Source organism: Amblyomma mixtum, chromosome 2 (genome assembly GCF_055824585.1).
Source record: "Amblyomma mixtum isolate Tamu chromosome 2, ASM5582458v1, whole genome shotgun sequence".
Classification (NCBI taxonomy): Eukaryota; Metazoa; Arthropoda; class Arachnida; order Ixodida; family Ixodidae; genus Amblyomma; species Amblyomma mixtum.
Window position 1 is genome coordinate 97850360 of NC_143013.1, and position 15882 is coordinate 97866241.

Below are 15882 nucleotides of genomic sequence, written 5' to 3' on the forward strand. Positions count from 1 at the left end.
AGAACGACACGCACACACAAAAAAAAGAAAACATCCCTTTTACCTAAACCTTTTACGCACTTTTGCATCGCTAACGATAGCAGCGCCATTTATGTATGAAAATGTGTCGCCAAATGTTTGCCGTTCAAGGGATCCGATCTACTCGTACAGAATGCACACGCATGCATAAAAAGGCTGGAAAGTAAACGGCACACTGCGCTGTGTTGCATCCGCCTCCGGGGTTGCATCCGTTTGTTTGATTCGTGCTTTCGTCCGTGTCCATCCGCACTTAACAAGTGACAAAACACCAACCGGCGTATGCTACTTTATTTTACCAACAACTAAATGAAAATAAATTCACAACTCCCGTGACAGCTTGCGTATTGCGGCTAGAAAAAAGGTCACGCAACGGTAGCTAGAGTTGATTGTTTTACTCTGGGAAATAAGCGCCAGAAGACGCGACAACGTTGCTTGAATTACCATTGTTATTAGCGCTACTTGCGGGGCCTTCACGTACTACGACGTCCACTGTTTTCCTGGCGGTTTTGCCCATAGACTGAATGGTTTAGCACTCTTGAGGCGGGACCAAGGAGTCTTCAAGCTGTGTGCGTGCGTGTGTGTGTGTGCAAGCCGGTCGCGATGTGTACAGCAAACTAAGCGGGCTTTCACGAGGCGAAGATTTAGGGGGTGGTATCACTTGTTTACACGCTGACGACGATATGTTCCGCGAGTTGGGCTGGTAGCGTGCGTGTTGGCTGTGCTGTGACCGCTGTCGTGAACGCGCTTCACCAGCCCGGTATGACAGCGTGAGCACTCCCTCGCTCGTCCCGTGATCGGCCGTCGGACGACCTGCGTCAGCCGGAGCCCGGCGCACAGCTGAGACCGCGGCGGCGGCGTTGTCATCCGTTCTCCCCGACGGCGTCTTCGCGCCGGCCAGTGGTCGAGGGGCGGTGTTCGGCCCTGCGCTCACATGCGCCACCGTCTCGGCCGAAAGTGCTCGGGGGCGTTGATGCGGGCACGTGCTTGCTAGACCCGGTGGCTGCCTGGCCATGACGGCCGACGCTATGGCTCAGAACCAGGACGTGGCCTGCTACCTGGTCACCAAGCTGTCCTGGAAGGGAAAGTGAGTACTGCTCACCGGTCGCAACACACCCCTGCTTGCCTTGCGACCGTTAAGCAATCGCGTCATCGCGCGCGGACGCCGTCAATTGCGGCGCGTCGCCGCCGTGACGGCGGCAGTGCATTTTGCGCCGGCGCGTTCTCTTGGTTCCTACGAGTCGGTTGACAGTGACCTCACACTTGGAGTGTTGCCCTGCGTTATGCGTGCTGTTTACCCGGGTGGGAGAGTTGTTGTCGTTGACTGACTGCGCGACATTTGCTTTCTGCTCTATGGGCCAGTTGGCTTTAGTTGATTTTGTTACTGGTGTTAGCCCACATGTATACGGCACATGCACGGTTTATGCTTAGAACACATCGTTTCCTCTACTCAATCTCGAAAGCTGGGGTTATAGCTCCGCCCAGACGGAACATTATCTGGCTGAAGTTCCCTAGGACAACAATCCTATCCTGACCACTTAAGATGAAAGGACAACAGAAACAAAACTATGCAGCAGCGAACCGTGGTGTGTTTCGTGATGGTATGTACTGGTACATCTGGGTAGAGCTCGGGCGGCGGTGTTATCGTTCTGTCCAGCCGAATGGCAGATGCTGTGTGAGGAATTAATCACTTTTATTTACGTCCAGAAAGAACAGTCACTCGCCCTTGGATCCTGTGGTACCAAAGAACCTAACACAACCACTTAGCATGTAATGGCAGGGCGAACAAAACCACACACAACTATAAACCTTTGTATGCTGCAACAGTATGTAGAGAGGCTAGTCTGATAGAAAATCTTGTGGTATTCATGCTTTGTTGAAGGGGCACACATGATACGAAGGGGATAAGGATAAACAATGGGTGGTCCGGTATGGTATGTTATGTCTCGACTGAGCATTAGATGTGTCGATGGCAGAAAAGTCGTGGCATACATTGCTCTAGCACAGATTTTATTCCTGGCTTTTATGGCCAGGGCATGTTTAATAGCGATTTTTGAACAGAATCAATGATGTTAAGATATGCTTGAATGCTCCAAACAGTCAATAAAACCTGAGACAATGAGAGCGAAATCTTTTGTGTGTGCAAGTTTAATAGTTTATTTTATGATCAATAAATTTAAAGTTAAAATTTAGGAACTGCGCCATGTAGGTGTCAACTGAACATTTAGTTTCTGCCTACGTCCACTTATGCCTACATGGTGCAAGTATTAAAGTTCACACTTGTATGCTGCATTCACAGGTGTGTGCACTACGACTGAGCATTGATAAAGTCATTACGGCACTTGATTGTTCTCTGTTTACGAGGCTGCATAGTGATGGGTATCAAAGGGTGGAAACATTACCATGGGCAGAGGTTTCGGCAAACAGGCAAAGAGCCTTTCCATCACGAGAAAAATAGTTCATAGCCAGCCACTGTGACATCTGTTACAATCACACGATGCAGATTGGGGACATATAACTCTTACATTATTTGCGTAAAAAACTTGACAGCACAAAAACACGAACAGTAAAAGCAAAGAAATAGACAACACAGGACTGGTGATTACATCATAAGAACTTGCATCACGAACCGACTAGCCCAAATGAAAAGTTCTGCTCGAGCTCATCAGTTGTTGTTGTTACAGTTTTTTTGCAACACATTGTGTTTTGTCAGAAGGAACCTATGTTGGCCTTCCGGGGCGATATGCCAACTTACATCCTTTTCGAAAATGTCCCTTTTGGCAACACTTGATTACGCTGGAGGTTGATGCAGTGGCCTGGAATCACCAGAAACCAATTTATGCTGTATAGTTGTTTAGTTGGATGCTCCAAAACATTTAGAACCATATGTGCATATATTTGGAAGCATTAAGGTGGGCAGTTATGGGTGAATGAAGGGCTTCGCGAAGAGAACAGTCATCAGAGACTGATGGTGGGGAAAGCACGTGTGAGTTTCAATGTTTCAAAACAATTTTACATTATTTGCTTTGATGTCTGAATGTGTGGTGTGAATGTGTGATGTCGGAATGTGTGGAATGTCTGGTGTAGACATGTTCCAGTTATTATTTCAATGGAGGCAGAATGCAGAAACGCTCACGCATGTTCGGAACTGAACATGGCTGTAATTGATATATAGTGCCTATATCACGGTATGGGCTCCTCGGCTTTTGCATGTCACTATTCATTAACGGTTCGAGTGCGTAGTTATTTTGTTGGTTACAGGAGTTTCACGAATTCTAATAAAAAAAAAAGCAAGGTTGCATTGAGTTGTGAACACTGCGTGCCAAGTGGAGTGCTGTACCAGCTATTCGATGGCTGCAACCAGCCTTTCAGCTACCGCATTCTGACAATGAATGCATTATTTATTGTAGGTTCTTCATACTTATTATGACAATAGATCTGATGCATTCTCTTAGGCTGAAGACATTGTGTGACGGTGTTTTAGACAACGTAGCAGCCGTATACCATATAACGCTGCCTAAGGCATGCAAAATGCTGTTGCTTACTTTTATGCAGCAGTTGTGAAAACAATCTCAGTTTTACAGGTCTGAGAAGGTCTGCTAATGCATAACACAGCAGTTCTCATTCAATTCTAGGCCGCACTGTGGATTGATCTCCTTCACACATCGCATCTGGCCCCACCGCGGTGGCTCAGTGGTTATGGCGCTCAGCTGCTGACCCGAAAGGCGTGGGTTCGATCCTGGCTGCAGCAGCCGAATTCCGATGGAGGCAAAATTCTAGAGGCCCGTGTACTGGGCATGTCAGTGCACGTTAAATAACCCCAGGTGGTCAACATTTCTGGGGCCCTCGGCTAACACTCGGCTAACACTATTTGGTGGAGTGACCCACCATGTAAGACGTCACAATGGCACACACACAGCAAAAGCACTGTTGAGGTTTCTGAGTGTTTACTTCCTAGCTTAAGTACGAACAGTAAAAGAGAATTGTTCAGTAGGTTTATTTTCCCACGGCAAGGAAATTTGTTGGTATGTGTAAATAAGAACATTGTAGAGGCTCTTTTCAACCACATATATTTGAGGGTTTTTGTCAGCATCACATCTCGCTTGTCACTACGTTCAGAGGGATGTAATAACTTTTGAAAAGGTTACTTGACTGGTCTTGCATTTAACTAGCTCCAAGCAACAAATTTGTTACAAGGGCAATGCTCCCTCGCTGCAGTGGAATGCTTTCGTTGTGTGCCTTTTTGCATTGTATCTACTCGTGATGTTATCTCTTGTGCACATAGCTTTTAACTATGGCGAAGCAGCAAGGACAGAACTTCCGCATGGTTAGTATCTCTTATCGCTTCTAACTGGTTATCGGTGGTTCCCGGTAACGTCCACTCTGGTATCAAAGTCCGCCCAGACACTTTCTCCACAATTTTGGTTGTTGTTCTTTGTTTTTTTGTGCAAGGTCGGGAGCGTTTGGTAAAACTACACAGCGATGTTCGTAGAGCTTTGCGGTGATAAGAACTGTCTAGGCTAGTTATCTCGAGCTTTTTGTCATGGGTTGAGGAGGGCCAGCAGATGCTCATGCTGTGGTGGCAGCTTTTGTGCCAGTATACTACTTTTCATGGCTTATGCAGGAGGTGTAAATGGGGAAAAAAAAAATATACCCTAGACAATTTGCTCTCCCCAGCGAAATGGCAGCAAAAGCTTAATGCACACCATTGCTTGCCCTATGAGTTCATAAATTCCCATGCTCACTTGGCCTATTTGAGCAATATCATTTTGGACAGCACGGGAGCGGTAGTTTTTTTGGTACGACCTATCACGACATCAACAATGTTTGCATTGGAAAAAGTACTTCGCGCAACTATGTTTGCAGAAGTATTTCATTCCTTTCACCTCTTTCCGTGACAACACAGGTCGTGTGGTTTTGTGTAGGGGCTGCAAGCCAACTGCTGCTAGATACTTATCTGTGGTTGGCCTCTGCTTGGTTGTGTAGGCTTAGTGTGCTGGGCCAATCCCTAGTGTTGCGCTTGATAAGCTTTCGGAAGTTGTGAAACAAGTTGTCTCACTATTGCTACACAAATATGTTTGGCTGGATTCCAAGCATTGTGTGTTTGAACCGCTTAGGTGATCAAGTTGCATATTACGATGACCTGACCACGTACACACCCATTGTGGGGTGGTATCTGGGTCAGGTGATGCCTTCTCCCCTTAATCACGGACTGCGTGCGCAAGCAATCAGTGTATGACAGATTGCTCGCATTCAGCATACCTTTGGCATAAGTTCAACGTAACTGGCTCCTTTGAACAGAGTCTTGATTAGAGCCAGGCCACATAAGAAAGGATGTCTCAAGGCTGCGTTAGAAAATGTTCACTGAGACAAAGGAGCTTCGTTGGGGATGATTTGCTTGCTCCTTGCAGCCACTTACAGTCAGCATTTCAAAACCTTCTGTTCAACTTGCATGATGTCTTTTCTGATTGGGTGCTGCGAAAATTTTAACAAGCCTCTGATGTCATTGGTTGTCTCCTGAATATCGTGAACTGTGCTGCTTAGCTCAGATTGTTACGGAGGTCATGATGAGCAATACTTATTATAATGCAGAAAATAAAAAATGTATATATATATATATATATATATATATATATATATATATTCCTGCAGCTTTTTGGAATGTTTGCCTGCTTTGAGATAATTGGCTATAGCTGTCATGAAGGCGAGCTTAAATTTGGTTTGTTGAGAACATGCTCTGCACTTGTGTTACAGCATAAAATGAGGCCTGGTGAAAAATTACAATGCAGCATATCTCCACAAAGCTCTGAAATCTTGCATTGAAAGTCATGAGTATCTCAGGCCTTCATGCAAGTAGCACCTTGCTTTCTATGTCATGCATCACTCAGTTCATTTTGGTTCGCTGCCTAAAATTTTTAAACTTTGTGCTAGATAGGCGTCATCCCATTTTTTTTTCAACATCCTTTCTTCTTGGTCAGTGATTGCGACTTTATTGTATTTTGTCTGCACATCGCCTGCTCTGCTTATTTTCTTTTCAGCAACTGTTTCTTCATGTGTGTCAATTCTGTGTAATGGCCCTTTCCTTTGTAAGGCTTTTATTGTGAGATTATTAATCTCCGCAGCTGATTTGCACTGGTATTATGGTCATAGATATAATATTGCCTGTAGCTGTGGGCTGCCAGTACAATCTGAAGGGGAAGAAATATTTACACAGGTGCTACGGAGAACGGAAAGTTCCGTAGGCAGTTGGAATGATTTGGTTTGTTTCCATAACACTCAGCATTAATTAACGTTAGCCAGTGCTGTTGAGGGCATGAAGTCTGCACTCAGCGTTTTCTGTGATTGGCTCAAACTGCAGCTTGCAGAGTTCGGATGCAACACAGTGCACACTTTGTCATCTACTTCTTCATGCCATCTGCTTCAAGTGAAGCCTCACTTTTCTTTTCACATATTTATGCAAGATTCATAGTTGATTGCTTCAAACTTGTTTGTGTGGCCTGCAGAGCATTTAAATGAAAGCCTCAAACAAACTGTTAGTCAGCTGTCAAGAAATAAGCACATAGATGCTCCAAAGCTACAAGACATATCGAGAAAGTAAAGATACAGAGGCCAGCATGACTGGGAAATTTTTACTGCAAAAAATTTCAACTCAAAAATTATAATTTAATATTTTTTCATTTTCCCAGATATATGTCGCCATTACCCAAATAACGGTTTAGCTTGAGAATCAGCTTTGGATGCTGTGGTCTTGGAAGTGTTCCGCCTACAACGTAAACTGTCATGACTCTTCTTGTGAACTCGTTATCGGCAATTACTTTCCCAGAGAAGTATTTCTTCAGATCAGCAAATGTGTGAAAATAAGTGGGCATCAGGTCCAGGCTTCTACGTGAATCTTATATTTGAATTTTGCCAGAAGCAAGACAGTGGCGTGCGCGGTGCGGATCCGGCCACTGCCATGAAGCAGGCATGCACCACTTGCCAGCAGTCCCTTTCGCTTGCTTTAAGTGCACATCCATAACTGCTCCAAGGTGTCCCAGCATGCAGCAGTGTTGACTATTGTGTGTGGAAGCATGAATCTCAAGTTCATAAAATATGCCTCATTGTCTCCCGTTAATCGAACAAATTTCGTTTTGATTTTGCAAAAATCATCAGGGACTACAGACAGTCTGCCGCTGGTCGTGAACATTGGCTGTGCATTCTGAGAATTCACAGAACCGCTGCACTGCATTCGATCGATTTTGTGAGCATGTAAAGTACCGCTGGTGGTCTGCCTCTTACTTGCATGTAGAGAGCTCATCATGGACTGCACCCCGCATTTGGCTGGTGTCTGGATCAGCGCAGATATTTGTAAAGTGTGCTACTCGGCCATGCGCTGGTGGAGCATTGTAAACTAGAGGGGAGAGGGTGAAGCTGAACTTTCAAAGTATGCACCAGTGCTCGTGCCCTTTGACTAACTTTGTAACTCACAGGGTGGCGTGCGGTGCATTCTTACTTTCCGGACGTGCGTTGTACTACTTTACCGCTACTTGACGCTATGCAGAGAGACATGTGGTGGGCAGTTGCCATCTGGCAAAACAGACTGAGCCATGTTTTGTGTGGCATCATTGGCATGTTACTACTGAACTTCCCTCGTATGTGCTACTCTGTGGCCGAACTTTCCAGTATGCCGTTTCTGCTGTGTGTGCCGCTAGTTTCACTCCACCATTTTTATTCTTTTGTAGCAGGACTTTAATGGCTTCATCTGCAGGTGTTGTTCTCTTGTTTTAATGTTCACCAATAAGGGTGCTCCAGTTTTGGTAAATTTGCTGCTCCAGTTCGCTTTGGTAGTGGTGTTTGGTATTCAGGTATTCACAATGGCGATGCCCTCAAGTTCAATCCACACTAGCCGAAACCGTTGATGCGGTTGACAACACCCAATATACCTTTCTACACTGGCTAAGCATAACGTGGTGCGGTTAATTTTACCTGGAGGTCATGGATTCACACTCCACTGACTGCATGTTATCTGTTCTTCTAGTGTGTCAAAATCTCCTGTCTAAAATAATCTTTCACTTACTTTCCTTCACTTGTAAAACAAAGCAGTAACAGACATATCTCTCTATGCGTTCCTTGGTATCAAAGGTTGTTGCCTTCTGTTGTATCAAAAACCTTGAGAAATTCAAATAATGCACACGAGAGCTATGTTAAACTGAAGGCGTAATGCTTCAGTAAACACTGAACATATCATATGGTTATGTATAATGTTCGTTGACTTCATAAGCCTGCAGAACAACACCTGTAAGTGGATTATACGTGAAAAAAAAAAAAATGGCTGAGGCTTAGCTAAGGTTAAGCCTAGTCAGATGCGAAGCATATTGATGGCTAGGCTTGGTAATACATGGCTTTCCTTGGTTGACGTTCATCCCGCTCTTCATCGGTCTCTGTGGCACGCTGAAGCTTTCGCTTCTCGTTCAAATCAGCCCTGCTTCTAGGCGGCGTCCCAACACCTGGCCGCCTCGTAAGTGCCCGGAGAGCGAGGCAAGCTCAGCTTTATACCGCTGCTGTAGCGTCACGTGGTCAGCCGCCGCGCCTCTGATGTGGAGCCTCCACCGCCGCGGCCGACCGCGCGAGCCGGCAGCCCATCTCTCATCTGCTGTGACGTCATGTTGTCACGTGGTGTCACGTGGTCACGCTAAAGGTCAATGGTAGCTCCACCGCCGCGCTCGACGGGCTGTAGTGTAGCTCTAGTAATATGCTTCGCATAAAAATTTCAGCATTTCTGGCGTGGTGTGCTAGACACTGGTAGCTGTTCGTGAGCCATGTAGCAGTCACTGTAGGCAGGTGCTTGTGAAGAGGTGCTGACCCGTGTGTGACTGGGGGTGTCTGTGCAGGTACCCGCGGGTGTTCTCGGTGGGCACCCAGGGCATCCGCACCTACAACCCGCCCACCATGGAGGTGACCAACCAGTGGAGTTATGGCGACTTCCTGCGCATCCAGCCCCTGGGCTCGAGCCACGAGTTCTCCATCACCTTCCGCAAGGGCAAGAAGGGCGAGAACAGCATGCGCTTCCTGTCCGAGCACCGCGCGGACATCATCACCCGCGCACTCGTGAGTACCCCCCCCCGCGCCCACTTTCAGGTGCCAACCCTTTCAGGCGCCATTTTTTGTTTTGACTGAAGTCAATTATCTTTTCACCTAAGTAGCATATTCAGGCCTCAAGAAAGGGAATTTGTTAGTTTTCGGACGTGAAAGGCCAGCAGGTAAGTTTTTACAACGATATGGAGAATTCCGTTCAAAGTGTCAGAGTTGTTTTAGAAATAATAACATCGAAATGTTCTCGTGTGTCAGGTAAACACCCTAGGGATCGTGGAATCGCTTTGTGTTTCGAAGATTCACATTAGGCTCGATATTGAGCAAAAACAATCGATGTTTTCACTCACGGCAAAATCTGTCTGCACAAAAACGGCGGATAAAGTGCTACCTAGCTCACTCTTATGTGAAATATTGTTTACTGCATTCGCTACATGGTACAAAAAAAAAGCAACTTATTTGCAACAAGAAGGGTGCTCAATTCGACTGAAACAATGAAATCACTGCTAGGTGCACCAGTGCCTCAGAAAAAGCTGCGAGTTTGCTGTATACACAATTGTGCACAAAGCGCCTGAAAGGGTTAAGGCGAAAGCCTTCAATGGCTCGTACTGTTGTCTGTTAGCAGAGGGTTTCACATCTTTGGCAGCGTTTAACTCGTGTTAACTCGGGAATCGAAAAAAAATAAGAGAAAACGAATAGTTGCTTCAGATAGAGGAGGAAAAAATGAACCTAGAAGCCACGTTTTATGACCGTACAGTAATTAGTTAATTAATTGCAGTCAGAAATGTCAAAATTGTGTCGAAATAGCGCGGACGTCGATATAGCCACGGGAACGGTGTGACGTCACATCCACCTGAAGTCGTCACGGCATAGTGAAAACTGCCACAGAATGGTCGGAAAAACGTCGGGTTTGTGTCAAATTAAGTGGAAAATTGTGTAATTAAGCGTAATTAACACTTAAAATCCCGGAAAGGTGTATAATTTGGGTATCAATATAGCCACAGGAACGGTGTGACGTCGCATCCACCAAGTCACATCCAAGTCGTCAGGGCATAGTGTCCTTGGCTTTCGCCTCTCAACACTTTGGTTGCCAAAGTGTCCTCGCAATTTTTCCAATGCGTCCACCTTATCGGATAGAGGGAGGCAAGAAGAGGTTGGGAGTGCCCTTCTCTGATAAAATTCATTCACTCGGTCTTTTTTTTCTTTCTGATTTTTACCCTTAGGGCAGGTGTGATGTGTCAGACTGGAATGGGGGAAAGGAAACGGGAAGAAGAAATATGAAACTGTTTTAAACAGTCATGAGCAGTAGGAGAATGAACAAATTTTTTGCACAGAACTGCGTATTTTCTGGTTATTTTTCCATCTACTTGATAATGCCTTTTGGATAAGATACACCAAGAGGAAAACAAGCTGGAAAACAGAACTGTGCTTGTTCAGAATCAGAATTTTTTATTAGTCAATCATTTGATCAATATACATTGATATGCAGAAGGAGGTCCCATAGCCGATGTCTGAAAGGGGACCTCCTGTTCATAATAACATTGGGTTAAGTAAACAATGCGCAGCATTTTAAGAATGAAAGATGATACCGAATTAAGGCACAATTCATACATTGTTACCCTGTTACTCTTGGCTAGGGAATAATAAATAAATGAAGGTTCAAAATTTGTTCCCTCTTGTAATGCTCGTGACTGTACATGTGATTGTTTGTGTATATACAAGGTTGGCTGAAGTTTCATGAAAAATACGGTTGCACAGGAACCATTAGTGTTCGCAAAATTCGCAGAATTTTTTACATTTGTGCAGCGCTAGCTGAGACTTTGGGAAAACCGTGCTTATCGAAAGTGGATGCAGTTGTCACATCTGACACCACTGCAGCAGGCCACTGTTAGCAGTGCTTGCTACTAGGAATTATAATCAAATTGTAATTGCTTTTATCATGAAAAACTATACTTGTTTTTCAGGGTGATATTTGAAAGGTATAAATTGATTGCTCATGCAACTCTACCCAAGCGCCATGGCGCTCAAACTCTCTCTGTGCTTGTGTCCTTGCAGGATTTCAAGCATCTGTTTGCTGAGCCATGCAAGGAGACTGTGGTGAGCAACATAGCATCCAAGTGTGGGCTCTTCCTGCAAACCTCTCACTTTACGTCTTCTTCAAGCTGCATGCCTCAATGCCTTTTGCAGAGCCGTTGTCAAGTATTTAGCAGTTGGTTACTGCCCTCGGCAACAACTTTGCTTGGCAATGAAGAGAAAGTGTCTACAACTGGGTAATGGCTTGTCCACACTGGCATTCAGCGACGAGAGCGAGCAGAAACTGCCATCACGGCAGAGATTTTACCGAAATACCCAGTGGAAAGCCCGATTGGTCCAACACTGATTTCTGCCACCATAAAAATTTTCCCAATTTCCATCAGCCAATAGGACAGCGAATATAAAGTTGCATTCCCACAGTGACATCCATGGCGGCGCCCTTTGAAGCACGACCCCTTGCTTCGGACTGAATTCGTTGTGATTACTGCCTTTTTCAGTTGACTCACTGGCCATAAATGGGGCATCGGTCTTTCGCTTTGTTTCATCTCTCCTGTAACAACGTATGAGTGATAAATTTACTGAATTTTTGTTCGGAGTAACGATTCTGCTGCTTCTAGGCCTAAATAGGAGTATCGGTTTGTTGACAAAGTGGCTCCTATTCTAGCAACCAGATGGTGCCACTACGCTGAGCTGATCATTGCATCTCTGTTTGCTTACGCTGAACTAAAGGTGTAGATGTCACAAATGGCGTAACGTCCCACAAAATGCCTGTGTTTAGTGTGCGTAAGCTTACATATGCTTCTGGTATGTAGACAGCTTCAACTTATACCCTTTTCTAACCATGAACGCCATGTGTACGCCATGAAGAGACAACACGCATGCAACAATGCACAGGTGGACATGTTTAACTTGAGAGCTTGTGGTTGAAGAAGCGATATGGAGGCCAGGAAACGTGAACGAGGGAGAATTTTGACACTGGCAGATTTTGCTCTCTTGCGCTGCTGAGCGCCCAAGTGTGAAGGAGCCATCACTCCGTGGTAGTTCGGCTGCAGGACTGTCGCCTGGCTGGGTTTCTCAGTGCACAGTTGTTCTTCTGCATCACTGGTGTAGCTGGCACCATCTATGGAAGCTTTTTGTGACCGGACAGTGCTCAAAAATTCTTCATAATCGTGTTTAAAATGTGCAGTTATGCTTTAACTCTGCTCCTCTAAAAGCATGCTTATAAATGCAACAGAGGATCATATTGTACTGCATAGGAAGAGAGGGTGTGCTTCAGCTCTGTACTGTTCGCCCCATTGCCAAGGAAAGTTGCTGTGGAGCATACGGTGATGTAAACGTGTTGTGGCTACAGGGGAGATGAGTAACGTTAAAAGTTGGCATGTGGAACGTTTGCAAAGGTCCCCCGCTTGCTCATTAGTTTATTTGTTTGAAGGGGCAGGTTTTTGCAGATCTATCTCAGGGACATGCAAGGCAGCAGCTGATTTGCAGCAAATATTGTGCATTTGTGGCCTGAAAAAGAAAAGGGAAAGACAGGATATGTGACCCTGCGCAGACGTCGAATTCAGGCCTGTCCATGGTGTATGCTCATACTTTTCAGTCAGATGTTTGGTCCCAAATAAGTAATTGTTTCCTCTTTTCTTGCCTGCATTTAAGATGGAAGCAGTACGCTGTGGCATCATTAATAGAAGTAACAATCAGTAACAAGTAGAGTTGTTGTTGAATTTGCCGATATCAACAAACTCATAGACTGTGTACTGTGTATTATTTTTTCAATGAAGAGTACGATGGCACCCTTCAGCACTGCTTGCAAAAGTGTGGGTGCATTCTATGTTCCAAATGCTTGATTGCCACCGCAGTTAAGAGGTCAAATAATCCTCCCACGAGTCATCTGGTCTTTGAATCCTGGTTAGCTCAGTTGGTAGAGCAACTGCTCCGGTGATGCGGTGGTCCCGGGTTCGAACCCCGGACCAGGACCAATTCTTCTTTAATGATGAAGTTTCTGAGAGAGAGCTGTATAGCTTTCCTTTGTGGCCGTATTGCTGCGCTTGGGTGGATGCCAATGAGTAATTACTCCCTGATAGCAAATTCTGCTCCTCCATGGGGATTTCCCCTAAACATTTGACCATCACTGTTCCCACTTCGAGTTATTGATCAATTCGCTCTCGCCCTGTCATAAGCTTGCCGTCCTGGTTAGCTCGACTAGTAGAGCGGCTGCTCCGGGGAAGCAGTGGTCCTGGGCTCGAACCCCAGACCAAGACAAATTCTTCTTTAACTATGAAGTTTCTGCTTTTTTTTGTAGCCATATGGCTGTGCTCGGTTGGATGTCAATGAGTAATTGCTCCCTTTTTACAAATCTACTCCACCTTGGGGGATTCCCCTAAACATTGGACCCTCATTTGAATTACCCTGCATTCTTTGACGTTGCATCTTTCGGCTCTGCCTCTTTCATAAATTTTATCACAGCCAACTTGATGTTTCAGCTATCCTGCCAGCTCATCGCTTATCAAGCCGTACCAACCATCCCAAAACAGTCTACCCTCCCCCAGCACAGACTACAGCTCATCTTCGCTCATTCTTCGTGCAAACTGCTCGAGACTGGAACGGCCTGCCATTCGACTCCGTGCACCACTCCGATCCACTGCACTTCAAGGCTGCCATCCAATCTTCCATTAGTGACACATTCAGCCCATCCCTCATGTAATACCCCATTCCTGGGGCATTTGAGGTATTGATAATAAATAAATAAATAAATAAGTAGTAGTTTTGCAAGTGCTGTACCTTGGCATTTATTTTATTGATGCACCGCACATTGTCTGCATGATGCTACAGTAATATTTCTTTTCGACTAGTACAGGAAGCATGTACATGCGTGAAAGGTATTTGTGTAGTATGTGTCAAACCACTTCTGCACAAATACAGAAGTGGCTTTGAATCTCTTTTAATTAGTCTTTATTTTTTTATGCAAGCCAAAACGGAGAGCCCTGGAAGGCTCCTAACAGGAATTGCAGCGATGTGCCGCATAGACCAGCACGGAATCGCAGGGGTTCTTTTCAAGGCTTTCGTCGGTCTGGTGCAAAGTCTGTTTTCTCGTATTCATTGAGGGCTGTCAACAGTTATCGGTTCTTTCAGGAGCTGTTATCACAGCCACTTTATTGTGTTGGTGTGTGTGGCCGACGACCTTTGCCCCCTGACCCTTGCATTGGTGTCCTGTGCAGTGCTACCGGGCGCGCAAACTGCACTGGTCGGATGAGGAGGTCTCGGTGGAGCTGGAGCTGAGCTGCCAGGGTCTGGTGCAGCGAGACCCCTCGCGCAAGGGCCGCCCCATCTGCACGTACCTGTACCGGGACCTGAGGGGCATGGCCGCCCTGGCGGACGTGCCGGGGGGCCTGGTGCTGGCCACTGGCCACGAGCGCCTGGTGAGGAGGAGCCTCTTTCCCTCTCCCCCTCTCTATCTTTCTAGCATGCAGTCAGGTGGCCACATCTGCCGAGAGCAAGAACATGCAGTGCTGGCGCCTGTTTATTTATTTATTTCATAAATACTGCCGACTACCCTTTGGTGGTCAAGGCTGGAGTGCACAAAGAAAAAAAAAGAAAAAAATTACAAAGTGGTAACAACAAAATAACAGCAACAAAGGGCGATTACAGTACGAGGACAAAATTCAATAAGACCAACGGGAAGCAAAAAAAAGTACAGGCAAATCATCCGACGTCAAACAGACTAAGTGAACAGAATAAAACAAGGAAACCGAAATACACTGTGTACTAGACGCGCTACTGCGATACATGAGCCGAAACAGCAGACAAGAAAGATTCTGAAGATACCAGGTTGGTGATATCGCTTGGCAGTCTGTTCCATTCGGAAATGGTGCGTGGAAAGAAGGAACAAGAATATGCTTTTGTTCGGCATCGTGGCATCAAGATAGTCCTTTCGTGTTTGTTACAGTACACAGTTCATATCATTGTTTAGCCCTCAGAATGAATGTATTTTTGAATTTTTCTTCTACTGCAAAGGTTTAGGCTGATAGTACAAATAAATAAACAAATAAATAAATGTACAGAGGCGTCCACTTCCAACCTGAACACCGCTCCATGCGGCCAGCGCGGCCGGCGCTCCGCGGTGCGCCTCTCGCGGGCGCCTGGGGAAGTATTGCGCGCAAGCGCAGTGACAGCTGTAGGCGGGGCCTTCGCCGCGTCGTCTGCTTCAGCGCAGCGGCTCCGCGAAGCCACGCTTGCTATGTGGTGAAGCGAACCTTGCTCTTGCAATGCGCAATAAAACGACAGTCCGGCGGCACGGTTGTGGAGAAGCGCAGCAACCGCGCTTGGTTCTGTGTAGCGCGTGATATAACAGTGGCGTTTGCCCTTGTTCATGTTTCCTTCCTTCCTTCCTTCCTTCCTTCCTTCCTTCCTTCCTTCCTTCCTTCCTTCCTTTCGCCCAACTTTGAGGTAATGAAAACGATCATGTGAGTCCGGGGCATAGCCTGGCTGATCGCCACCGAGGAGCTGAGCAGCTGAGTTGTCGAAGTGCCCGCCTAGCTTGGGCACCTCATTCACACATTGACCAAGTTTTACACGAGAGCCTTAATCGCATGAAAGAAAGAAAGAAGGAAAGAAAGGAAGGAAGGAAACACGAACAGGGGCAAACGCCACCGATATATCACGCGCTACACAGAACCAAGCGCGGTTGCTGCGCTTCTCCACAACCGTCCCGGACTCTCGTTTTATTGCGCATAGCAAGAGCAAAGTTCGCTTCACCGCATAGCAAGT

At 46.0% G+C, this 15882-nt stretch overlaps 1 protein-coding gene and 1 non-coding gene across 2 annotated transcripts in view; both read left to right on the forward strand.

The window, feature by feature from the left end:
* Positions 1 to 203: 203 nt before the first annotated feature.
* The window catches only part of Rme-8 (receptor mediated endocytosis 8), a 117574-nt gene continuing 101895 nt past the window's right edge, over positions 204 to 15882 (forward strand). Inside the window, exons 1-4 of the mRNA XM_089572226.1 lie at positions 204 to 1102; positions 8886 to 9102; positions 11140 to 11181; positions 14334 to 14534. Of these exons, the coding sequence (XP_089428352.1) occupies positions 1029 to 1102; positions 8886 to 9102; positions 11140 to 11181; positions 14334 to 14534 (534 nt within the window). The 5' untranslated portion in view covers positions 204 to 1028. The remainder of the gene's footprint in view (positions 1103 to 8885; positions 9103 to 11139; positions 11182 to 14333; positions 14535 to 15882) is intronic.
* Positions 13019 to 13092, forward strand: TRNAT-GGU (transfer RNA threonine (anticodon GGU)). Its single transcript has one exon. It is a non-coding gene; the product is annotated as a tRNA-Thr (tRNA).